The sequence below is a fragment of the Pelobates fuscus genome, chromosome 2 (genome assembly GCF_036172605.1).
Source record: "Pelobates fuscus isolate aPelFus1 chromosome 2, aPelFus1.pri, whole genome shotgun sequence".
NCBI lineage: Eukaryota > Metazoa > Chordata > Amphibia > Anura > Pelobatidae > Pelobates > Pelobates fuscus.
This window is the reverse complement of record NC_086318.1, coordinates 400,881,576-400,908,753: the sequence shown is the minus strand read 5'-3', so window position 1 is coordinate 400,908,753 and position 27,178 is coordinate 400,881,576. Positions and strand designations below refer to the sequence as shown.

At 41.8% G+C, this 27,178-nt stretch overlaps 1 protein-coding gene across 2 annotated transcripts in view; it reads left to right on the top strand.

Annotated features, from left to right (window-relative positions):
* The first annotated feature begins 6,895 nt into the window (after positions 1 to 6,895).
* The window catches only part of KCNG3 (potassium voltage-gated channel modifier subfamily G member 3), a 44,705-nt gene continuing 24,422 nt past the window's right edge, over positions 6,896 to 27,178 (top strand). Inside the window, exon 1 of one of the 2 annotated variants that reach the window (XM_063441458.1) lies at positions 6,896 to 7,957. In XM_063441458.1, coding sequence (XP_063297528.1) covers positions 7,353 to 7,957 — 605 coding nt within the window. In that variant the 5' untranslated portion in view covers positions 6,896 to 7,352. Of the gene's footprint in view, positions 7,988 to 27,178 lie in introns of both variants that reach the window. The other variant, XM_063441457.1, reaches the window with a different exon arrangement.

The following is a 27,178-nucleotide window of genomic DNA, read 5'->3' as shown; positions in this document are numbered from 1 at the left end:
CGCAGTGCATGCACATTGAATCCATCAATGAATGTTTTATATTATCACACCAATAACATACAATATTATATTTATAATATATTATCATACCAATAACATACAATATTATATCTATTCTATAATATATTATCACACCAATAACATACACTATAACATCTATTCTGTAATATATTATCACACCAATAACATACATTATATCTATTCTGTAATATGTTATTATCTCACCAATAACATACAATATTATATATATTCTATAATATATTATCACACCAATAACATACAATATTATATCTATTCTGTAATATGTTATTATCTCACCAATAACATACAATATTATATCTATTCTATAATATATCACACCAATAACATACAATAGTATATCTATTCTATAATATGTTATTATCTCACCAATAACATACAATATAACATCTATTATGTAATATATTATCACACCAATAACATACAATATTATATCTATTCTATAATATATTATCACACCAATAAAATACAATATTATATCTATTCTGTAATATGTTATCACACCAATAACATACAATATTATATTTATAATATATTATAACACCAATAACATACAATATTATATCTATTCTATAATATATTATCACACCAATAACATACACTATTATATCTATTCTATAATATATTATCACACCAATAACATAAAATATTATATCTATTCTATAATATATTATCACACCAATAACATACAATATTATATCTATTCTATAATATATTATCACACCAATAACATACAATATTATATCTATTCTGTAATATGTTATCACACCAATAACATACAATATTATATCTATTCTGTAATATATTATCATACCAATAACATACAATATTATATCTATTCTGTAATATATTATCACACCAATAACATACAATATTATATCTATTCTATAATATATTATCACACCAATAACATACAATATTATATCTATTCTGTAATATATTATCACACCAATAACATACAATATTATCTCTATTCTATAATATATTATCACACCAATAACATACAATATTATATCTATTCTATAATATATTATCACACCAATAACATACAATATTATATTTATAATATATTATCGCACCAATAACATACAATATTATCTCTATTCTATAATATATTATCACACCAATAACATACAATATTATATCTATTCTATAATATATTATCACACCAATAACATACAATATTATATCTATTCTATAATATATTATCACACCAATAACATACAATATTATATTTATAATATATTATCACACCAATAACATACAATATTATATTTATAATATATTATCACACCAATAACATACAATATTATCTCTATTCTATAATATATTATCACACCAATAACATACAATATTATATCTATTCTATAATATATTATCACACCAATAACATACAATATTATATCTATTCTATAATATATTATCACACCAATAACATACAATATTATATCTATTCTGTAATATGTTATTATCTCACCAGTCACATATACAATATCACATCTATGCAGAAACAAATTGGTCCATATTTTTTGTTTGGGACCATTGTGCGAATTTAAGTAACTATACCATTGTGTGTGTTTTTAAGTATTTAATAGTGAACATGCTACACATTTGCTGTTTTCTTTTTGTGTATTTTCTTACATTGAAGTTATGACTGTGGCAGAGCCGTTAATGGCTGTTCTAGATGCTTCCTAATTCTTCCATTTTGTCTAATGCGGAGCGCCACATCAGCACTGTTAGTAACAAGAGCTAGGCATTATGGGAGGATTTGAACAAATATGTAAGAGCATTGGCCCACCCATTAGTATGTCACATCTCAAACCCCAGGACACCAGGGCTGGAATAGAGCATACCGACGGCCCACCTGTGCTGATCATTTAGGATAAGATGGAATCCTCCTCCTGGATAATAAGGACCGGTCCTGCATGTTCTGTTTATCCCCACATAGCAGAGAGTACAGGGTAAAGTAAGAAGCATGACTGTCCCCATGTAATACAAGTTCATTATTTTTAATCCACACCCCATGGTATGTCGGTCATCCTTATATTGCTCTATATGTGAAACTAGCCACCGGTAATGTAAACAGGTTTAAGCTTCCTCTTGGCATATACCATGGGAACCCTTTGTCTCCTCATTTAATGGGAAAAATACTACACATATCTCTACTAGTTAGTGAGGGAGCATCCACACTTTGTATAAACTCACCCCACAGTCCAGAGGATGGAGAATTGAGTGGCAGCTTACATGCAAATGATGGACAATTAATGTAACCCGTACTCATCCACAAAGGAAGTATGCAAGGAATATGGGGACAGCGGTAGTAGTGGTTCTGGAGACTCCTGTTTATTAATATATATAAAACGACTTCTAAATACCTCTCTGTTGAAGAAAACTCCATACCCACTTAAACCAGGAACTGACTGGGATCTCTCAACTAATCTCTTGTCACCAATATAAATTAAAGGAACACACTAGAGCTTAATGCAGTGGTTCGGGTGCAAAAAGACTGTCCTGCAGTCTTAGCAATGTAAAAACTAACTTTTCTGAGAAGGTATAATTTTTACACTTCCTAAGTAGTCTGATGACAGCAACTAGAGGTGTTTCTCATTGTGGTCCTGCAATCTTTGCAGGACAGATATTTGGCGTCGTCATACTCTGCATTTCTCTGCATTATTCCCCAAAATCCATTTCTATGTGGAGCTTTCTCACTGGGAACATAAATCTTAAGAGGGACAGATAGCTAAACAGGAAAACCTCTAACATAAATACATATTTTTTTTGTAACATTAGTGTCCCTTTAATAGCGCACATTATCGGCATGGATATTCTGTAATTCATTATTGAACTTAGTGAAATTCAAGGAGTTACTTTTAACATGAGCTGCATCAAAGGGACACTCCACTGCCCAATTACAAAAGGGAAAAAAAAAATCACTGTTTTTTAGATTTCCCCTCCCAGGCCCTCCAGGTGTCTCTCCCCCCTCACCTTCTGTACTTGTCCATGTGCGTCTCCTCCATCCCCTCCTTTCAGGTGTCTCTCCCACCCTCCCGTCCTGTACCTGCTCACCATGGTACAGTACCTGGTCTGTAGTCCGCTCAGCCACGCTACAACAGCGGCAGGAGGGGAGCAGCTCAGAACAGCACTCCCCTCCTACCTATCACCATCATTGTTATTTACCTTTCTCTTCTCCTGGCCACAAACTCTGCTCCTCGGTCTGCATCTACGGAGCGCCGCCGGCACAAAATGTTGGCAAAATAAAACGGCGGCGGGTCCGTGAAGCGTTCGTAAAGGCAAGAGTACGTAAAGTGGGAGTAGGTAAAGCGGGAAATGCTTGTACTCCCAATGAAAACTTGTCTACATTAACAGTGTTATTCACTAAGTTAAGAATTTAAGGTGAAATCAAAGTGAATTTCAAATTTAAGTTTAAAATAGTCAGCCATGCTTTCTATTTAGCTGCTCTGGCCTTAAATTTTAAATGGGAGGTATGTTTGAAAACAGCTGAGCTAAACAATCAGCATGTTACAGGACTGGTTGTCTGCAGGTCCGGATTCACATCATGAGTGCCTGAATTCTCAAACGCCCTCCATTCACCGCCTCCAAACTAACAAAAAAAAGTACTTGAACTTTTAAATCTGATTCAAAAAATTGTATATATATACTCACATAAAGTGGGAGTGTGTGTATGTATATAGTCTGTGTGCAGGTGCAGCAGTGTGTATAAATGTCTGAGTGCATGTATGTGTGTATGTATTTCTAAGTATGTGTGTCAGATTTTGTTTGTGTAGAGTGTGTTAGTGCAGTGTGTGTAGCAGTATGTGTATGTGGGTGTGTGTTTATTAGTGTGTGGTTAACAGTACTTTCTCCCCAATGCTAGGTAAAACCTAGCATTAAAGGGACACTATAGGCACCAAAAAAAAAAAATTAGCTTAATGTAGGTTTGGTGTACTCATTTAAAATTTGTTTAGATTTTGGCTGACTAGATGCAGTATGTTCAGTTGTGTGTGTGTGGACAGTAGTATGGGTAACAGTGTATGTGGGCAGCTGTGTACTTTGTCAAATTATTCTTCCTACTTTGGACAAGCTTGACAAAAAGGCGGGCCTACCGCTGTCATATTTGTTATGTCCCCCAGCTGTCACCAGTAACATCTGAAGGGAAATAAAGCTCTTTCTATAGAGGATCCCACGGGATCCTCCATAAACCTGAATTCTGTACTCTTGTGCATGCGCAAGAATACAGCGTTGATGTCGGCTCCTGGCAGCTGAAGAGCCAGCCGTTGAAAAAAATTTGTAGAGGATGGCAGTGCCCAAGAGGGACAGGTTCAGGTAAGTAAATCTCATTTTTCCTGACCCCCATGGCCATCGGACCCCCAGTAGCGATGTCACCAATAGAAGTCTTTGCATCATATGCAAAAACCCCAGATGGTGACAGAGCCACTTTAGTTTATAAAAGTTCAAATTTCTGATGAAATTTGCACAATGATATAGATATGTAGAACGGCAGCAAGAAGTAAGGAGAGCTCTGCTGAAAAATATTTACACTTTAGGCTTGAATAAGAAAATCTCCTGTCCAATGTTTCCTAATGTATTGTCTAACACTTCCTGTTGGTGGCAGTATAGTGCATGTTTTTCGTACAAAATCTCTACATATATGCATATGGCCTCTCAATGAAATCTGAATATTTTTTCCAAAGATTTTCAAATACATGCTGCACCTACATACATTGCCCTTTAGATCCCTTTTAACAACATGTTTACTTTGATCTGGGCTTAATATTTATAATTAAGTGAATAACACTGCACCATGAGATAAGATTTTTCAATCTGTAGGGGTGTACTAGGGGGTCGTGAATCCTACCTTAGGACACAGGCTTATTTTGTTTACTCTTACTCTTACAATATAAGAGCTGAAACTGAAAGTGCAATTAGTCAATAATATTAAACATTGGTGTATTTATTCAGCATTGCACGATTTCAGTGTTTGAATAGACACTTTTTTTTCCATTTGGAATATTGTGAAATAGATAGAACATGGTAATGGCAGTTCAGTTTGTACTTAACCCATTAAATACTGTTGCAGTGTGTACTCACATATATATGATGGGCACTTGTGCCAGGTATCCCACCCATGACACGTGTGTCTGTGTGTATGGGTGTATTTGTGTCTGTGTGCTTGTATGTGTGTGTGTGTACCTGTCCCTTGCATGTGCACTTATGGGTATAGAAGTGAGTGAGAGAGAGAGAGAGAGAGAGAGAGAGAGAGAGAGAGAGGGAGGGAGAGAGAGAGAGAGAGAGAGAGAGAGAGAGAGAGAGAGAGAGAGAGAGAGAGTGTGTGTGTGTGTGTGTGTTCTAAAACTGCAAGCTGAAGCAGCCAAACTATACAAAATCCCTAATTAAAACAATTGGCAGATATTTTTAAAAGATTACATCATGTTGGCTGTATTTTGCAAGTCATTTGCCAACTAATTACAACTAACCACTTAGTGAACAGATCTTTGTGTGTAATTGAAGCACATCTTGGGAAATGTTTAAACTTCTAAAACTACAGTGTCCCTCCCCCCTCACACTCCCTCCGATAAAGAAAGGGTTAATATCTATTTTTTCACTTAATTGATTCCGCTACCTCAGTGCTGGGTCGGGCTCTACCTCTGCCGACGTCAGCCGATGGGGGAATCCAATGCGCCTTCCCAATAGGAATGTATTGACAGAATGTTTTCCTATGAGGATTTTACAGATTCTGGATGTCCTCATGCAAAGTGTGAGGACATCCAGCGCAATTTTACAAAGTCAAACATGAAACCGCAAGACGTGTCTCTAGTGGCTGTCTGGTAGAGGCAGTCCTAGCTCTGTAACGTTTTACATTGCAGGACTAAGGGGATTAGGGACACTGCACCCAGACCACTGTAATGAGAAGTGTTTCCTTTAACGCAATCTATTACATTTGAAACATGTCTATTTGATTGTGATGAGCTAAAAGACTGCTGTAAAAAAAGCCAATTGCAATGCAGATCTGTCAATCACCATTCTTCTTTAAAATGAGCTCTACAAGATCTGCAACATCAGTGATATCGGTATGTGAACGGAGTTAAAAAAATACATCAGAAGATACAATTCCTCTAATAAAATGTTGGTAATATTTTTAAAGTATTGCAATATAAAGTAATGTGTTTGTGTTTTTGCGTGTGTGTGTGTGTATGTGTGTGTGAATCTAACAAAAACTAAACACAACAGTTCATTATCATAACAAGCTGGGTGTACTTACCATCACACATCATAAACCTATACAGATGACGTAAACTGAGACTAAACCTTGGTCAGTATTTAGTAAATAAAGCCAAACACAGTTTTTTATTACTGTTTTCTATATATATATATATATATATATATATTAGTTTATCCCAAGTCCATTATATATATTTTGTTAGGTTCTGTGCTAAATATCCTAATATTGAATTAAATTCCAGATACCCTATGTATTGTCACTCAATCAATGAAGGTGTCTCTACAGTTGCCATAGCAAAAGTCTTTGTTTAAATTAAAGTCTAAGGATGATATTACTGTTTGCTAAAAAAAAAAATATTCAAAGGCAATTTCACACAAAGGAGAGCTGTTTCCTCCCCACTCTCTGACTCTTCACAAATGAAAGGAAATGTGCTCCTAATAAATGAAAGAACTTAATGTATAGAGGCAGATCAGCAACAGAGGGTTATAGAAAAAGTACCTCCCAGTTCTGTACAACAGACACTAGCCTTGCTCCCCCTCCCCTCTCCCCTCCTCTCCCCCTCCTCTCTCTCTCTCTCTCTCTCTCTCTCTCTCTCTCCTGACTGACTGTGTCTCGTGTTGTAAAGTTCAGCAGCCACTGGAGAAGGGGCGGTGGATTTGTTCTCTCCAAACACTCTACCTTTCACTTCCTCTGTGGATTTTCTTTTCTTTTGATTAACTGGAAAGCCGGCTTGGACACAGTGAGCTGTGAGATCATATGTTACCAGGCAGGACACCTCAGTGTTCTACAGAGTCCTAAAATGTTACTGTAACAATATGGATAAAGCCTGACCTTACAATACGCAGCACCTTAACTTATAGCCTGAAACAGGACTTTTAACTGAACTTTTATCCATCTGGTGTTTCTGGCCCAAGGGGGTAAAATAAACATGTTCTACATTGAATCCGTCTGCATGGATCCTCCAGGATTAGAAGGGTTACTTGAATTTGGGGATGGAATAAGAGATAAAACTTTAAGGTGAAAACCTGAGGGCTTGTCGTTGGCTTTCTTGGGGGTGGTGCTGAAGGACAGCGGCAGAAGCTCGGACTCAGAGATGAACTTTGAAAGGAATTCCTTTATCCTGAATGTTGGGGGTGCCAGATATTCCTTCTCCGAAGATGTGATCAAGGATTTCCCTCTGCGAAGGGTCAGCAGACTTCACAACTGCTCCTCTGAGAAGGATGTTTTGGAGGTCTGTGATGACTACGACCAGGAGAGCAATGAGTATTTCTTTGATAGGCACTCGGAGGCATTTGGCTTTATCATGATGTACGTGAAGTATGGGAAACTTCGATTTGTGCCCCAGATGTGTGAGCTGTCCTTCTACAATGAGATGATTTACTGGGGCTTGGAGAGTTCCAATTTGGAATACTGCTGTCAGAGAAGGCTTGATGACCGCATGTCTGATACATACACTTACCTGTCTGATGAGAGCAAGCCGGATGAGAGCACCAACAAGGATGAGGTGAAAGAAAGTCCAGAAGACAAAAAGTGGCTTGAACGCATGAGATTGACTTTTGAAGAGCCAACCTCGTCATTAGCAGCTCAGATTCTGGCCGTGGTGTCTATCCTGTTTGTCATTGTGTCCATGGTCGTACTGTGTGCTAGCACCTTGCCTGACTGGAAGACAGCAGAGAACAGGAGCGTGGAGGAGCACAGGTATACAGCCAGTCTGTGGGAACCATCGGGGTACGAACAGCACTTCTCATTACTATAAGTGTCCGTCTGTCTTGGTCACACAATGGTGAGAGGCTGCGATTCCACTGGTGTGGCCAGCATGGTCAGTGATGTCACTGGGTATTATTGACCTTACTAGTACAAATCGGTTAACACAAAGGTACATCTCAAGGGAAATATGTAGACTTCACAGCCAGCTGACACAAGTTGGAAAATCTCAAGGGAGTCAAATGTAGAGTTAAACATTTTAGTTTAGAAAATGAAGTTCTCTGATTCTGGCTTCTCAACCCTGTGCCAAAAATGTCATTCTCTCCAAGCAGAGCTGTGGGATTAGGTGAACATCTAAACACTTGCAAAGTAATCCTGATAGGCCTCATTATTGTATGTCTGCCTCTGTGTGTTTACAAAGAGGTTCTGCATGCACATTAACTGTTTCTATGCCACTAGAGCACTTCTGTGCAATATAGTTAATCATTAGAAGCTTCTGACTCTTAATTACTTTCTGTTTTCTTTAGTAATGTAAGATTGTGTTGAAATTGGATGTAAGATAATGTCCTGATGATTAGGGGGGGATTTACTACAAGGGCTTTCTGTATGGCCATGCACAATTTTTTAACACTCTTTATGCCAGAGGAATGTGCAGAGTATACTGTAGTTAAATGCATTGTCCAGTATTAGTTAATAGATACCCTAATCAGTTATCTAAAATCTACAATCGCCTCGAGACATGCTTATGACAGTCACTGCTTAGTCACCAGTTATCCACAAAAACATATAAAATATGCATGATAGGAAATACTGTAAGTGGAAGATAATGAACAAGATTTTTTTCATGTTAATACGGTCAAAGAAGTGTAAAAAACATTTTATTTTTTTTTTTAAAGAAATATATCTCTCTCCCTGACACACTTCAGCCAGTAATTGCATGCAATGTAAAACTTGGAAATTGTAAAACCCGGGAATTAAAATCTTCTAAAGTGATGTCAGTGGAAAATGCTTAATCACTTTTACTGCCAGTGAGGTGTGCAAAACAGTTAAAACGGATTGTTTATTAAGAAAATGCATTCTTTAAAATGTTGCCTAGGAACAGCAGATGCAAAGTACAAACCTGAAAATTCCATTCTTCATAAAACAGCCTCATTTAACTGTTTCGCTGCTGGACTGAAACCTTTAGTTTTGAGAAACATTTAAAAGTGTTGCTTTGCTCCCCTAACTCAGTACACACTGTCCTTGTATCTTCTCTAGTAATAAAATATCAATACTATCAATACCATGTTAGCTTGCTCAGTTTAAATCTATTGTCCAATACAAACACAGAGTCTATTCACTAAGCTGTGTGTTGTATTGGACTTACTTGCAAAAATGTAGGTTAAAAGAATCAAGCTACAAAAATCCTCTACTCAACAACATTAACCCCTTAAGGACCAAACTTCTGGAATAAAAGGGAATCATGACATTGTCACACATGTCATGTGTCCTTAAGGGGTTAAGGTTTTTTTTAAGCTTTTTTTTTTTTTACTATAGTGTTGCACATATTTTGCAAATCAGCTTCCGACTCATCACAAAGCAATGTTTCATGAAAAGACCTTTATGTAAATGAATGATATCTAGGTAATGACGATGAATTAAAAGTTTCGACACCACATACACACATTGGTGTGTGTGTATGTGTGTATGAGTGTGTTTGTGTGCATGTGTGTGTGTGTGTGTATAATATCAAATACAACTGATAATTTTTAGCTAAATTTGCCAGAATTTAGGGTGATAGGCAGGTTGTTCAAATGTTCTGAAATTTAGACTTCTATCTTTGGCGCGAAAAAAATAGATTATTGATGGGAAAAAGGTGATTGATGGTTAAGGGACAGCCACTAAATGTTGATTTAATTTTCAGATCAAGTGAGAAGTGACCACTGAAGGAAAGAAATGAGGATCTGTAAAAAAAAATCTATATGCATATGTTTATATATACTTTTACTGTTTTCCCTCTTTTCCCTCTATTGGTTCTTTTTTTAACTTGATCTGTGAATCAAATCAGTGAACCGCAATCTATATATATATATTTTTGTATTTTTCAGTATATAGATTGGCCAATATTTGCACCTCTTTGGTTCATCTTAATCATGTAACCAAATATTTTTTCATGGTGATATTCGGATGAGCAGAAAGACCACATGGATGAATATCGACTACCAGAACAAAATGTTTTTTTTTTTTAACTAAGTGATTCCGCTGAACTAAGTTTTACCTCTAAGTACAAGTCTACCATTTACCATCGTACATCAAGTTATTTCACTCACTTTATATTATTAGTGAACGCTGATATTAAATCAAAGTAATTGTATTTTCCATCACATATAATTAATCCCCCTTTAACACCTTTATATTTTAATAAAAATCCTGTTGACTTACCTGATTTACGTCATTCTAATGCTATTGAAAATGAAAATAGATAGGGGGGCGTGACTTAACGCTCGGCGCGAACGGACGCATGTGAGACTAGCTCCGTTCTGTTTTGGCCTATACAGTGATAAATCAAGCGACTGTGACCAGCAATAAACCCTCAACTCACCCTCCAGTATGGCTCAAAGCAAGGGGAAGAGGATCCCCGAAAAAAATGAAAAAAACGCTTTTTTTTCCGTCCGCAATCAGCCGCCCAGGACTCTGAGCACAGGAGAGCAGAATCAAGATGGCGACGACACGCTGCCGCTGCAGGACTCCCCTGGAAGCAGAGACTTGCCAGTCACACAGGATATTCTACAGGCTTGCCTGGGAGAAATGTCTGACAAACTACTGCACAACCTTAACAAGTCAATCTCTGACCTGAGAAGGGATGTGCAGGAGCTGGGTGACAGAATAGCCCGTATGGAAAACCGCATGGGCAAATTCGCAGACGTACACAATGACATGGCTGATCATGTCCACCACCTGGAACAGGCATTGGAGTCTTGTCAAAATAAAGTTATGGACCTGGAAGATAGGTCGAGGAGACAGAACATACGGATCAGGGGGATTCCTGAGACGGTGAAGCAGCCAGAAATAGTGGCATACCTCACGACTTATTTTAAAACGCTAGCCCCAGACCTCCCAGCAGACATCTTGCTCATGGACAGAGCACACAGAGTCGCAAAGCCAAGTTTCCTCCCAGCAGAAGCACCGAGAGATGTATTGACCCACCTCCACTACTACCATGCCAAAGAAGCACTGATGAAGGCATCCAGGCACCGCAGTGACCTTCCAGCCCAATACTCTTCCATCCAGCTCTATACTGACCTCTCTGCCCAAACTTTAAAAAAGGAAGGAATATAAAGAAATAACGGACGCTCTCAGGCACCATGAGGTACCTTACCGCTGGGGTCACCCAGTTTGTCTCTTAAGACACAAGAATGGGGTTATGAATGTCATCACCTCCCTAGCGGATGGACGGAAACTTCTACAGAAGTGGGGCATACAACCCCAAACCCAGCCACGTAGTGGCAACGACCCACAACTGAGCAGGCTTCCCACTGAATGGAAAAGAGCCCGCAACTAACATCGGAGCACTGCGGCCTGGGCGGAGGGGTAATGTACTTTGGGACCTAACAAGCAGCTGAAATGGCGTGAGATGCCATATGATACCCGCAACACCCACCGAACCGGGTGACACGTGAGAATCTAAGAACTGGACCGCTTCAGAGTTGTGAGCACGGCCTACCGGTCTCCAGGAAGGTGAATATGTTACAACAACCCCTTATGCTACCTTCGCAACCCCAGCAGCATTCCATAAACACATAGATCACTGTCACCCACGACTTGCTCACAGCGCCCACATTGGGGACAAGCAAAACACCGAACACGTCAACCACTGGGACAATTTTGCGGTACAAACTAACCTACGGCTACCACTTGAACTCACACCGCACCTTGGCATGGGCAGATGCAATTGCAGTGGGGGCCTGACGGAGGTCAATCAGCCTCATACTATATGGGTGCGCACACTAGGAGACTGCAGAGAACATCCAGGGACAGATGCACTGCCGCCCACGAAGAGCCGCTGCGTCCAGGGAAGTCTGTGGGGAGTTATCACGGGGAAAGTTAATGCAAGTATAATGTACTATAATGTGTTGTTGGGAACTGTAATAATGTATGGGGAATCCTTTCCTAATTCAGCACTTACGTGTATAAGATAGGCCCACTTGCAACAACCCTACCCCTCCTATAAGATCCCCAGGGAGGCATATCAGGATTGGGGTCTGGGACAAGACCAACCAATCATAACTACATAACACAACAATCACAATGCCACCACTTTGGCCCCCCACGCGCCTTAGATAATCGGACCAACGCAACACATCGTGCTTTGTCCACTGCTATGCTCTAACCCATGCCACACAGAGAGACCTCAATAGGGGCTTCCACCCCCAGGGAACTAAACCGCCTCCCAACCTTACGGGACAAGAAATAGTTGGCACACTGCCAGGGTAGAAATGGGGACACCTAAGATTCCTATGTGTCACGCCGAGAAAAGATGGGTGATGGTGAATATATAAGTATAAATATATATAAAAAAAAACAGGGGCAATGTATATAGACATATATTTTCTGTATGCTCTGTAATATTCCTGTCATATCGCTGTTTGTACAGTTTCCCAAGTTGCAGGTTTAGAGCTCCCAATGTTATATTACCACGTTGTAAGTCAGTTGTATCCACAGGGACAGGGCCGCCACCAGAAATTTTGGGGCCCCTAACTGAGCTCAGGGTCTGGGCCCCTGGGGGCCCGCCTCCAAAACCGCCCACAGAGACGGTTTTCATGATGGGTATCATATGGCATCTCACGCCATACATCCAAATCCCGCCCACAGGAATACACACACAGACACAAACACATTCACTGATACAAAAGGACACAGATACACACACACACACACACACACACTGATACATGCTAACAGACACACATACTGATACGCATATTGGCATACATACTGACACACAAATACTGAGACATACACACATATACAGACACACAGGCGTACATAGTGACTGACACATACTAACATACATACAGACACACATGCATAAGGACATACAGACACAGACACATTCATAATGACATACAGACAGACATTCATACTGACATACACACATTCATACTGACATGCAGACATACATACACTGACATTCATACACACATAATGACATGCATACAGATAGACATACATGCATACATACATGCATACAGACATACATGCATACATACATGCATACAGACATACATACAGACATACATTCATACAGACACTGACATCCATACATACACACATTCATAATGACATGCAGACATACATACACTGACATTCATACACGCATAATGACATGCATACAGATAGACATACATGCATACAGACATACATTCATGCAGACAGACAGACATACACACATTCATAATGACATGAAGACATACATACACTGACATTCATACACACATAATGACATGCAGACATACACACAGACAGACACACACACAGACATACATACACACACACACACAGACAGACATACACACATACAGACAGACATACACACACAGACATAAATACACACAGACAGACAGACATACATACACACAGACATAGAGACAGACATAAATACACACAGACAGACAGACATACATACAGACAAACATACCCACACACAGACATACATACATACACAGACAGACATACATACAGACAGACATACATACACAGACAGACATACACACAGACAGACAGACATACATACATACAGACATAGAGACAGACAGACATACACCCAGACAGACAGACATACATACAGACATACAGACAAACATACCCACACACAGACAGACATACATACACAGACAGGCATACATACACAGACAGGCATACATACACAGACATACATACATACAGACAAGCATACACACAGACATACATACACACAGACAGACATACACACAGACAGACATACACACAGACAGACATACACACAGACAGACATACACACAGACAGACATACAGACAGACACACACACAGACAGACATACATACATACATACAGACCGACATACACACAGACAGACATACACACAGACATACAGGGAGTGCAGAATTATTAGGCAAATGAGTATTTTGACCACATCATTTGACCACATCATCCTCTTTATGCATGTTGTCTTACTCCAAGCTGTATAGGCTCGAAAGCCTACTACCAATTAAGCATATTAGGTGATGTGCATCTCTGTAATGAGAAGGGGTGTGGTCTAATGACATCAACACCCTATATCAGGTGTGCATAATTATTAGGCAACTTCCTTTCCTTTGGCAAAATGGGTCAAAAGAAGGACTTGACAGGCTCAGAAAAGTCAAAAATAGTGAGATATCTTGCAGAGGGATGCAGCACTCTTAAAATTGCAAAGCTTCTGAAGCGTGATCATCGAACAATCAAGCGTTTCATTCAAAATAGTCAACAGGGTTGCAAGAAGCGTGTGGAGAAACCAAGGCGCAAAATAACTGCCCATGAACTGAGAAAAGTCAAGCGTGCAGCTGCCAAGATGCCACTTGCCACCAGTTTGGCCATATTTCAGAGCTGCAACATCACTGGAGTGCCCAAAAGCACAAGGTGTGCAATACTCAGAGACATGGCCAAGGTAAGAAAGGCTGAAAGACGACCACCACTGAACAAGACACACAAGCTGAAACGTCAAGACTGGGCCAAGAAATATCTCAAGACTGATTTTTCTAAGGTTTTATGGACTGATGAAATGAGAGTGAGTCTTGATGGGCCAGATGGATGGATTGGTAAAGGGCAGAGAGCTCCAGTCCGACTCAGACGCCAGCAAGGTGGAAGTGGAGTACTGGTTTGGGCTGGTATCATCAAAGATGAGCTTGTGGGGCCTTTTCGGGTTGAGGATGGAGTCAAGCTCAACTCCCAGTCCTACTGCCAGTTTCTGGAAGACACCTTCTTCAAGCAGTGGTACAGGAAGAAGTCTGCATCCTTCAAGAAAACATGATTTTCATGCAGGACAATGCTCCATCACACGCGTCCAAGTACTCCACAGCGTGGCTGACAAGAAAGGGTATAAAAGAAGAAAATCTAATGACATGGCCTCCTTGTTCACCTGATCTGAACCCCATTGAGAACCTGTGGTCCATCATCAAATGTGAGATTTACAAGGAGGGAAAACAGTACACCTCTCTGAACAGTGTCTGGGAGGCTGTGGTTGCTGCTGCACGCAATGTTGATGGTGAACAGATCAAAACACTGACAGAATCCATGGATGGCAGGCTTTTGAGTGTCCTTGCAAAGAACGGTGGCTATATTGGTCACTGATTTGTTTTTGTTATGTTTTTGAATGTCAGAAATTTATATTTGTGAATGTTGAGATGTTATATTGGTTTCACTGGTAAAAATAAATAATTGAAATGGGTATATATTTGTTTTTTGTTAAGTTGCCTAATAATTATGCACAGTAATAGTCACATGCACACACAGATATCCCCCTAAAATAGCTATAACTAAAAACAAACTAAAAACTACTTCCAAAAATATTCAGCTTTGATATTAATTAGTTTTTTGGGTTCATTGAGAACATGGTTGTTGTTCAATAATAAAATTAATCCTCAAAAATACAACTTGCCTAATAATTCTGCACTCCCTGTACATACACACAGACATACAGACAGACATACATACAGACAGACAGACATACATACATACATACACACAGCTCATTTTCCAGCCACCCTCCTGTTTCTTATTGTCTTTGCAGGAGGGTGGCTGGCTGGGGCTGATGGGACTGGCAGTCGGCTGGCTCTCCCTCTTCATGTCGGGCGCGAGCGCTCCTCCCGCGCGGAGTGAGCTGGGAGGAAGTGACCACTTCCTCCCAGCAGCACTTGCGCTGCAGCAGCATTTTTTATTTTTTTTTAAAGGGGCCCGGTCGCGCTATACCACGGCCGCAGCGCTGACCGGGCCCCTGAAGATATGGGGCCCATCGGGTGGCCCTAAGTGCATGGGCCACCCGATGGGCCCCATCAGCGTGCGGGTGCCGGTGCAACTGCACCGGCGGCAGTTCCGCCGCTACACGTGGGGCCCGGGCGGCCGGGCCCCCCCGGGCCGCCGGGCTCGTGACAACCGTTATGGTTGTCACCCCCTGATGGCGGCCCTGCACAGGGACCACGGTAGGCCAGTACAACTGCTACCCACTACCCCACCGCAGGGCCGACAGACGCCGGGTGAAACACTCCAGGACTTCTAATGGTCACAACAAATTGACGATGGCCAATTCCATCACTGTTATTACATTAGAATACCCACGTTCTCAATGGTACCGAGATCCGGAACCAAGGCCCATGAATGGGCTATAGTTTTTCCACTCTTATTGTTCATACGCTCACAGTATGACCTTACCGCAACCCCCTACCACACCCCTCATCCATTGTTCTTTCAAGAGACAGCTCCGCCCAATATATACACCTGAAACACCCACCTGAACACCATACCGACTCCGAGATCCACCAACCGCCAAATGTGGACAGTCCATATTATTGTCAGGATCGGGTCAGGGATCCAACACGCAGAGTACAAAGAGTAGCAGATACGTATACCGGTCCTTAGAATGGCCGGACTTAACGTATAACTACGATAGAATGGTCAGAGACAAGCCGAGGTCGAGGAAACGAGAAGACAGGTAAGCGAGAGACAAGCCGGGTCAAGGATAACAGAAAGACAGGAGAGTAAATACCAAAGCCGGGTCGGAACCAAAAGACAAGAGAATAACAAAGCACTGAGTGACTAGGCGGACTAGAACCACGACAGGGCAATGAGTGAATGAGAGAGCCACTGTTAAGTATCCTGGCTAGGGAGAGAAGACACGCCTCCGGCGAGTCCTGATTCGTCTCCCGAGATTAGAGTGACAGGACGTTCCGGGTTGGCGTCATGACGTCTACCTCCGGTCCTCCTGTTATAAAAGGAAGTGACTCCCTCGCGGCCGGCGTTAGCAAGACGGAGTGAACCGCGAGGGGCCGAGGAGACATGCCGTCCGGATGGATAAACTTCTAAGTCTCTACCTCTCTCAGAGGTAGAGGCCTCAGGTACCCTGACAGTACCCCCCCTCTCAGATACGCCCACCGGGCGGAAGGAGCCGGGGCGAGATGGAAAGCGGGAGTGAAATGCCCTGCGAAGGCGAGGAGCATGAACATCCTCTTGTGGTACCCAACTCCTCTCCTCAGGACCATATCCCTTCCAGTCAACTAAATATTGTACTCTCCCCCGGGAGACACGAGAATCAATAATGGAGTTAACCTCATACTCCTCCTGACCCTCCACCTGAACAGGGCGCGGAGGGGCGATTGTGGAGGAGAATCTGTTGCAGATTAGAGGTTTCAGCAATGACACGTGAAAGGAGTTCGGGACGCGTAAAGTAGCTGGGAGAGCTAGACGATACGCCACTGGGTTAATTCGAGTCAAGATCCTGTAGGGACCAATATAACGAGGAGCGAATTTCATGGAAGGAACTTTAAGACGAATATTCCTAGTACTCAACCAAACTCTATCGCCTGGAACAAAATTCGGAGCCGCCCTTCTACATTTGTCAGCATGTTTCTTAACCAGTACAGAATTGTGTAGAAGAATCTGTCGAGTCTGATCCCACAACTTCCTCAAATTGGCCACATGGACATCAACCGACGGCACTCCTTGGGAAGGAGAAACCGAGGGAAGAATAGCTGGATGAAAGCCATAGTTCATGAAGAAGGGGCTTGAATGCGTAGAGTCACAAACGAGATTGTTGTGCGCAAACTCCGCCCAAGGAATCAAACCGACCCAATCGTCCTGGTGCTCGGAAACAAAACAACGTAAGTATTGCTCAATCTTCTGGTTGGTACGTTCGGCAGCTCCGTTAGACTGAGGATGATAGGCGGACGAAAAATTCAATTTGATGCCTAATTGAGAACAGAACGACCTCCAGAAGCGTGAAACAAATTGGGAGCCTCTATCAGAAGTGATCTCCGAGGGAATCCCATGCAAGCGAAAAATCTCTTTAGCAAAGATTTCCGCCAATTCAGGAGAAGTCGGGAGTTTAGGCAACGGTACGAAATGTGCCATCTTGGTAAACCTATCGACTACGGTGAGGATAACAGTGTGCTTTTTAGAAACAGGCAAATCCACAATAAAGTCCATTGCCACACAGGACCAAGGTTTGCCAGGAATTTCCAGAGGCTGCAGAAGGCCACAAGGAAGCGAATGCGGTAGTTTAGTTTTAGTACAGACCACACAAACTCCGATAAAATCCTTAATATCCTTCCGTAGCGAAGGCCACCAGAAATCCTTGGAGATCAAAGAATACGTCTTGCGAACACCCGGATGACCGGCCACCTTACTCTCGTGAAGACACTGTAAGAGCTCCAATTGGAGTTCAGGAGGAACGAAAAGTCTGGAAGCCGGAGTCAGTCTAGGTGCCAGATGCTGCAAGCTCCTTATCTGATCAAGTAACGGAGAATGGACTTTGAGAGTAGTGTTAGCAATAATGTTACACTTGGGTACTATAGAGGACAAAACCGGCTCAGATACGGCAGCAGGTTCATACTGGCGAGATAAGGCGTCGGCTTTAGAATTCTTAGAACCTGGCCTATATGTGAGTACGTAGTTGAAGTGAGTGAGAAATATGGACCAACGAGCCTGTCTAGATGATAGTCGTTTAGCCTCTCCAATATAGGATAAGTTTTTATGATCTGTCAAAATAGTAACAGGATGCAAAGTACCCTCCAATAAATGTCTCCACTCCTTCAAGGCCATTATAACCGCTAGTAGTTCCCTGTCACCAATGTCATATCTGCTTTCAGTACCTGACAACTTTTTGGAAAAGTATCCACAAGGATGTAATGGTTTATCTACACCCAACCTTTGGGACAGAACAGCACCTATACCTGTCTCAGAAGCGTCAACTTCGAGTAGGAAAGGTAGTGTAGTATCAGGGTGAACTAAAATTGGTGCGGAAGCAAACAGCTCCTTGAGTGTCTTAAAAGCCAGAAGTGCTTCAGTAGACCAATTCTTAGTGTCAGCCCCTTGTTTGGTCATATTGGTGATGGGAGCAATGATAGAGGAGTATCCCTTAATGAAACGTCTGTAGTAATTGGAGAAACCAATAAATCTCTGGATAGCCTTGAGTCCCTTAGGTAAAGGCCAATCTAATATGGATTGGAGCTTCTCCGGGTCCATTTCAAACCCCTCCCCAGAAATCACATAACCAAGAAAGGTAGTTTGGGATTGGTCAAAGCTGCATTTCTCTAGTTTGCAGTATAAGCCATGCTGAAGGAGTTTGTGTAAAACCCTTCTGACTTGTCCGTGGTGAGTCTCAATATCCCTGGAATGTATAAGTATATCATCAAGGTATACAATCACACAGTCATCTTGAAACTCCCTAAGAACCTCATTAATAAGGTCCTGAAATACCGCCGGGGCATTGCAGAGGCCAAAAGGCATTACAGTATACTCATAGTGCCCATATCGAGTATTGAATGCAGTTTTCCACTCGTCACCGTCGTGAATTCTCACCAAATTATAAGCACCTCTAAGGTCTAACTTAGTGAAAATTTTAGAACTTTTTAATCGATCAAAAAGCTCGGTGATCAAGGGAATCGGATATACATTTCTGATGGTTATCTTGTTAAGACCTCGGTAGTCAATGCAGGGTCTTAAAGAACCATCCTTCTTTTTAACAAAAAAAATCCAGCCCCAGCAGGAGAGGAGGATCTTCTAATGAACCCCTTGTCTAGGTTCTCACGAATATACTCCTCTAGAACTAAGTTTTCATTCGTAGACAAAGGGTATACATGACCCCTGGGGGGCATGGTACCAGAAAGTAAATTAATTTTGCAATCAAAAGGCCTATGTGGTGGTAAGGTATCAGCCTTTCCTTTGTCAAATACTGCCTTTAAATCTTGATACAGGAACGGTATCTGTACTTTGGTAGAGTCGGTAGCGTTATTAAGTGAGTTGACACTACAAAGAGGTGACACTTTCTTTAAACAATTCTGTTGACAATCCTGACCCCACGAAACTATTTCCCCTGATCTCCAATCTATAACGGGGTTATGTCTCTTAAGCCAGGAGTATCCCAGGACTATGGGAACAGAAGGAGATGAAATGAGTAGTAGGGATATTTCCTCCTTGTGTAGAATACCAATAGTTAAGTAAAGAGGTATGGTCTCCCGGAAAATCACAGGCTCAACTAAAGGTCTACCATCAATGGCTTCAACAGCCAAGGGTGTCTTCCTTAACTGGGATGGGATAGTGTGTTTGGTGAGAAACTCTTGGTCGATAAAACTCTCAGCAGCGCCGGAGTCTATCAATGCCATAGTCTCTAAAGTTCCCTTCTCCCAAGTTAAAGAGACCGGTAATAGGAGTCTATGTTCTTTGTAGTTATGAGTAGAGGACAAAATCGAAACACCCAAGGTCTGTCCTCTAGAGAAACTTAGGTGCGAGCGTTTCCCGGACGACTGGGACAGCTCAAACGTACATGACCTCTGACCCCACAATACATACACAGTCCCTCCCTTCTCCTGTACTGTCTCTCCTCCTCTGATAGACGAGTAAGGCCTAACTGCATAGGTTCTGAAACCTGTGGATTTTTGGTTTCAGAAATTTGAAATGATGGTGCTAGTGAAAAGGAAGATTTACCGGTTCTATCTCGAGTATTTTGTCTCTCCCTTAGACGTTCGTCAATACGAGAGATAAAGGAAATTAAGTCCTCCAGATTCTCGGGAAGCTCTCTTGTCGCTACCTCATCAAGTATTACATCAGATAATCCATTTAAGAATACGTCTATATAGGCCTGTTCATTCCATTTTACCTCTGCCGCCAAAGACCTGAACTCTAGTGCGTAATCCACAAGTGTTTGGTTGTCTTGTCTAAGGCGCAACAGTAATCTGGCTGCATTGACCCTCCTGCCAGGGGGATCAAAAGTTATTTTAAAAGCAGCTACAAAGGCATTATAGTTATAGACTAATGGATTATCATTCTCCCACAACGGATTAGCCCATCTCAGAGCTTTCGCAATGAGTAAGGTAATAATAAATCCCACTTTTGCCCTATCAGTAGGGTATGAACGAGGCTGTAGTTCGAAATGAATGCTAATCTGGTTCAAAAAGCCACGACACCTTTCAGGAGAACCAGCATAACGTACAGGTGGGGTAACTCGGGAAGAAGCACCTACAGTAACTACTTCTAGCCCTGAACCCACAGAGGAAGCAGACATATTACGCATCTCTTCAGGTGGATTAATAGGACGAGACAGCAGCGCCTGTAGTGCTAGAGCCATCTGATCCATCCTATGATCCATGGCGTCAAACCTAGGATCAGGAGAACCAAGCTGACAATTTGTACCTGCAGGATCCATGGCCCTGTCGTAATGTCAGGATCGGGTCAGGGATCCAACACGCAGAGTACAAAGAGTAGCAGATACGTATACCGGTCCTTAGAATGGCCGGACTTAACGTATAACTACGATAGAATGGTCAGAGACAAGCCGAGGTCGAGGAAACGAGAAGACAGGTAAGCGAGAGACAAGCCGGGTCAAGGATAACAGAAAGACAGGAGAGTAAATACCAAAGCCGGGTCGGAACCAAAAGACAAGAGAATAACAAAGCACTGAGTGACTAGGCGGACTAGAACCACGACAGGGCAATGAGTGAATGAGAGAGCCACTGTTAAGTATCCTGGCTAGGGAGAGAAGACACGCCTCCGGCGAGTCCTGATTCGTCTCCCGAGATTAGAGTGACAGGACGTTCCGGGTTGGCGTCATGACGTCTACCTCCGGTCCTCCTGTTATAAAAGGAAGTGACTCCCTCGCGGCCGGCGTTAGCAAGACCGAGTGAACCGCGAGGGGCCGAGGAGACATGCCGTCCGGATGGATAAACTTCTAAGTCTCTACCTCTCTCAGAGGTAGAGGCCTCAGGTACCCTGACAATTATTACCAAGCGACATGATCTTGCCAAAGATGCTGCCCCGCATTGTGCAGACAGAGTTACCGCAATACCGACTACTAGCCAAACCCACCTCACACAAAGATCACACGAACTGTATCTAGCGACCCAAGACACTGACCCAAAGTATGAAAATACAAAGCTATAATGTACGAGCGTTGAATACCCCATACAAGCGGCATTGCCTTTTTAGGGACCTCAAGAGGGAACAGCCTGACGTCATATGTCTCCAGGAAACACATTTTAAACTACCACCAACTCTAAAACCGTCCTTATTTCCGTACCAATATCACGCCACATCGGGGAAAAAGGCCAAAGGAACGTCAATATTGATTAGTAACACAGTATCATTCCAGCATCACCATTCACAAATAGATAAAGAGGGTAGATACATGATAATAATATGCACAATCAACAACACTAAATACACCCTGGCAAATGTATATGCCCCTAACACAAACCAAAAGGATTTTCTACACAAAATATTATCCATTTTGCGACCAATACAGGAGGGAATATTAGTCCTCTGTGGAGATTTTAACCATATCACAGACCCCACCAGCGACACGATGTCCCAGGCTGTAAGAGCACTTCAGACCCGACAACGCAAAACATGTGCATCATACCTCAAACTATTAGACAACAACAAATTGTATGATGTATGGAGAGTCCTCCATCCTCAATAAAGGACTACACGTACCACTCAACCACACATAATACATACACCAGGATAGATAGATTTCATATGGAAAGCCTACATTTAGACCAGGTTCTGGACTGCTCTATCGGCCAAATCACGTGGTCGGACCATGCCCCGATTACACTAGCCCTCAAAGACACTTATGACTATAAACATAAGAGCCCATGGAGACTCAATGAATCTCTATTGACAGACATGTCCTTCTCCAGCCAAATAGAAGAAGCCATAACAGAATTTTTCACACTCAATGACACAGGAGATACATCCGCTTGCACACTATGGCAAGCACACAAAGCGGTGATTAGAGGTCTCTTACTGAGGCGTGCAACACAATTGAAACAAACTACCCAAGCGAAATGGGTGGAATGGAACAAACAACTAATAGACCTCACAAACAAAAATAAACTGCAACCAACAGAAGCAACACAAAAAATATAGCAGAAGTAGCAGAAAAAATCAGATTACACACATTACAATGCGTAGGTTTTAATTTACGCAAACTCAAAGCCACATACTACGCACAGGGAAACAAAGCAAGCAAATCACTAGCGGCTCGCTTGAAACGAGCTGAAACAAATGCTAAAATATCTCACCTGTATACACATGACAACGTAAAAGTAATTTCCCCCTTAGACATTAGCAACGCTTTTGCAACCTACTATAATAAACTCTACAATCTGGCGCAGTCCGAACAGGCACACAACCCTACTGATCATGATATACAGTCCTTCCTACATGACATCTCCCTACCCACACTCACTCAAGATCAAATTACCTTACTGCAACAACCAGTCGCCCCCGGAGGAGTAGAGGAAGCCATCCAAACTTTACCCAAACACAAGGCACCAGGCCCGGACGGCTTCACAAACTTGTACTATAAGTCATTCGCAACCACTCTAGCACCACACTTGGCCAACCTCTTTAATGTAGCCACCCAAACCAAATCACTACCAGAAGATCTATTGCTAGCCCACATCATAACACTACCAAAACCGGGGAAACCCCCGACCCACTGCCCGAACTTCAGACCAATCTCCCTCCTCAACACCGATGCTAAACTGTACGCTAAAGTTTATGCCCGACGTCTGAGTTCACTACTCCCAACTCTAATTCACGATGACCAAGTGGGATTCGTCGGGGGGAGGCAAGGAACTGACAACACCCGGAAAGTTTTAGATCTAATACACAGCATAAGGAGGAAAGGAATAAGCAGCCTTCTAGTATCCCTAGATGCGGAGAAGGCCTTTGATAGGCTCAATTGGCGCTTCCTAAAATCAGTTTTGGAGAAATTCGTCTTTCCCTACCACTTTACTGATACAGTAGCAGCTCTATACAGCTGCCCCACGGCTAAAGTCCTTAACGCAGGATTCTGCTCTGACAAATTCACCATCCCCAATGGCTGCCGCCAGGTGTGTCCATTATCTCCCCTGCTCTACATTTTAGCACTAGAGCCACTGGCTGCCAAGATTAGGGCGGAATCAGCAATCCATGGGGTAACGTTACATCAGAAAGAATATAAATTAAGTCTTTTTGCACACAACATATTTCTTACTCTCACTCAACCACACATATCTCTGCCCAATCTCATGCGTCACATCACGGAGTATGGATGAGTTTCATATTATAAATTGAATGTCACCAAAACACAGGCACTAAGCATCAACCTTCCCGATTCCCAAAGGACAATCCTTAAAAGCTTGTTTCCTTTAGATTGGAGAGACGATTACCTCACATTCCTGGGAACCAAAATGACAAAAAAAAACATGTCCCTATATAAGATGAACTACCAGCCATTATTAGAAACCTTCAAGACCCTGCTAACCTCCTGGAAGGGGAAATACTTGTCCTGGGTGGGGCGCATAGCAGCCAAAAAAATGTCACTATTACCCAAACTCCAATACCTATACAGAACACTACAGATCCCACTACCGACCGAATACACCAAAACACTCACAAAATTACTAACGAACTTCTCATGGCAGAACAAAAAACCAAGAGTAGCGACAACCCTGCTACAAAGACCAATCACCCAGGGTGGCTTAGGTCTCCCTGACCTAAAGGCATATCACAAGGCGGCAGCACTGATGATGGTGCCTTAATTTTGACACCCCACAGCACCCCAATGGTTGGAAATAGAAAACAGTTGGGCTCACCCACTGACGCTCCACTCTATTTTATGGACCCCTAGATCACATAGGACGGACACCAGCCACCTCCTACCCAAGACCCAACATATCCTACATATCTGGGATTCCGCCAAAGGTCTGATGGTACGATATCTACCAATGCCATTAGCAGCCCCACTGACCACACTAAACCACGTCATACCAACCTTGAACATACAACCATGGCTACAAGAGGGACTCCACGAGATAGGGCAGTTATATAATGACAAAGGCTTAAATCCTTTCCCAGACCTCCAACAAGAATTTAAACTACCACACAGGCTAGTTTTTGCCTACTTGCAAATTAAATCCTATCTAGCCACCCTGGCCAATACAGGCACAGGCACACTGGCCGATACAGGCACACTGGCCGATACAAGCACTGGGTCAATGACCGAATTTGAACTGGTGTGCACCAACAAAAAAACACCGAAAAAATTAATTTCTCTCAGCTACAAAGCACTGACCCAATCACTGGATCAGGGTAATGACACGCACGTTCAAGCTTGGCATAGAGAACTAGGCAAATCCATAACAAAGGAAGACTGGGCCAAAGCATATTCCTCGCACAAAGGGGTCTCGTCATGCACTTCCCACATAGAGATGCAGCGTAAACTGCTATACCGATGGTACCTAGTACCTGCTAGAATACACCAGATGTGGCCACAGTCCTCCGACTTATGTTGGAGATACGGCCAACGTAAGGGCACCATGTTACACTTCTGGTGGACGTGTCCAACTATCACACCCTTCTGGCGGGAGGTACACTCTATCATAACTGATATTATTCAAACACAAATCTAATTAACGCTGGAATTGTGCATACTATTTATACCACCGGAATCACTTACCAAAGACAAGTGGGCAGCAACATACCATGTCCTTGTCTCCACAGCCATGTGCATTGCTCGGAGGTGGAGGCAGACAACAGCTCCACCGCGAGAAGCCCTCTTAAACCAAATTAAACTAAACTGGGCCTATGAAATGGTTTACGCTCGCCAATATGCGATCTACGCAACCAGTCGGGTCTCAAAATAGACCAGCCTAAGTAGCGCAGACTAGTCTCCCTTACCAAGTCCCCCCACCCCCCCACCCTTCCATGTCTAAATCCTTATTCCATACCAACAGTAAAAGGGTACGATGCTTGAAAGCAGAGGCAGCTACATAAACAGCCTCTGGCTACCTAGCGATAGGAAGTAAATGCGGTGTGGTGGTCCGTGATGCGCTCCTGGTTAGTCCGCCTTCTCCCGGACTTCTTGGGGAGGGCGGGAAGACTGGGGACCAGTCTCTGATCCATTGACTGTATGCAATAATATGATATGTAATGCTGAATCATAATGCCAATTGTGAATCACTTCGAACTGTTACTGACAAATATTCAATTCATTGTACGTTACTAAATGACAATGTTTTCATGATACCCTTCCCTACTTCTCTTCTGTACCCCTATTGCTGTTTTACGGAAAATAAAAATTGTCAAATTCAAAAAAGAAAATCAAAATTATTTATATTATATAATCAAAATTATTTATATTATATTTTCTTTCCTTTCGTTTTTAAAAAGGGTGAATGCTTTACAGTTTCCTTCTTAGGAATCTAGAGTCTATCTATTGGTACCTAAAGAGATATTTTTCACAATGACATTTCTCTCTCCAAATACAGACATATCAAACAACTGAATAGAATGCTTATAAAGCTCAAACGGAATCCCTGAAAGCATCTACAGCCATAATAGCTGAAGAATATGAAAAGAGTAATTTGCAGGACTTATATTCTTTCCACATAATAGCCTAGAAACTATACTATATATATTATTTTTAGATCTCCACAGAAGGCTTTACTGTACAAACATGACTAGCTGTATTATTTTTTGCATTTAAATTGAAAACTGGTTTGAAGATAGAGCACATAGAGTGGATATTGAACACTTCTTATATTAAACAACACTGACTAGAGGATACATTGGATACAAAGCACACTGGAAATAGGAAATGTACAGCTGTCTATAACATTAAAAAAATACATGTATTAATTAGTTAGGAAATAGGCTATAGTAGTTGTACTTTTTTGTTAGTGAGGGCATTATAACATAATGCAAAAATATACATGGCCAATATATACAGTTCTCTGGTGATCTATTTATTAACAATAGTGTACAAAAGTTTAATGAAGCTTTATTTAAAATAGATATGATCTACAGCAGTTTAGATGGTTCTTTAGAGATGGAACACTGTAAATACTAAATCCCAAGGAAAGGGCTTTTCACAACAACCTTTACATTCATTAAATGTAATATTTCTATTCAATAGTTGCTTTGAGAAATGAGCTAGGTGTTATATGCAGAATAAACCATGT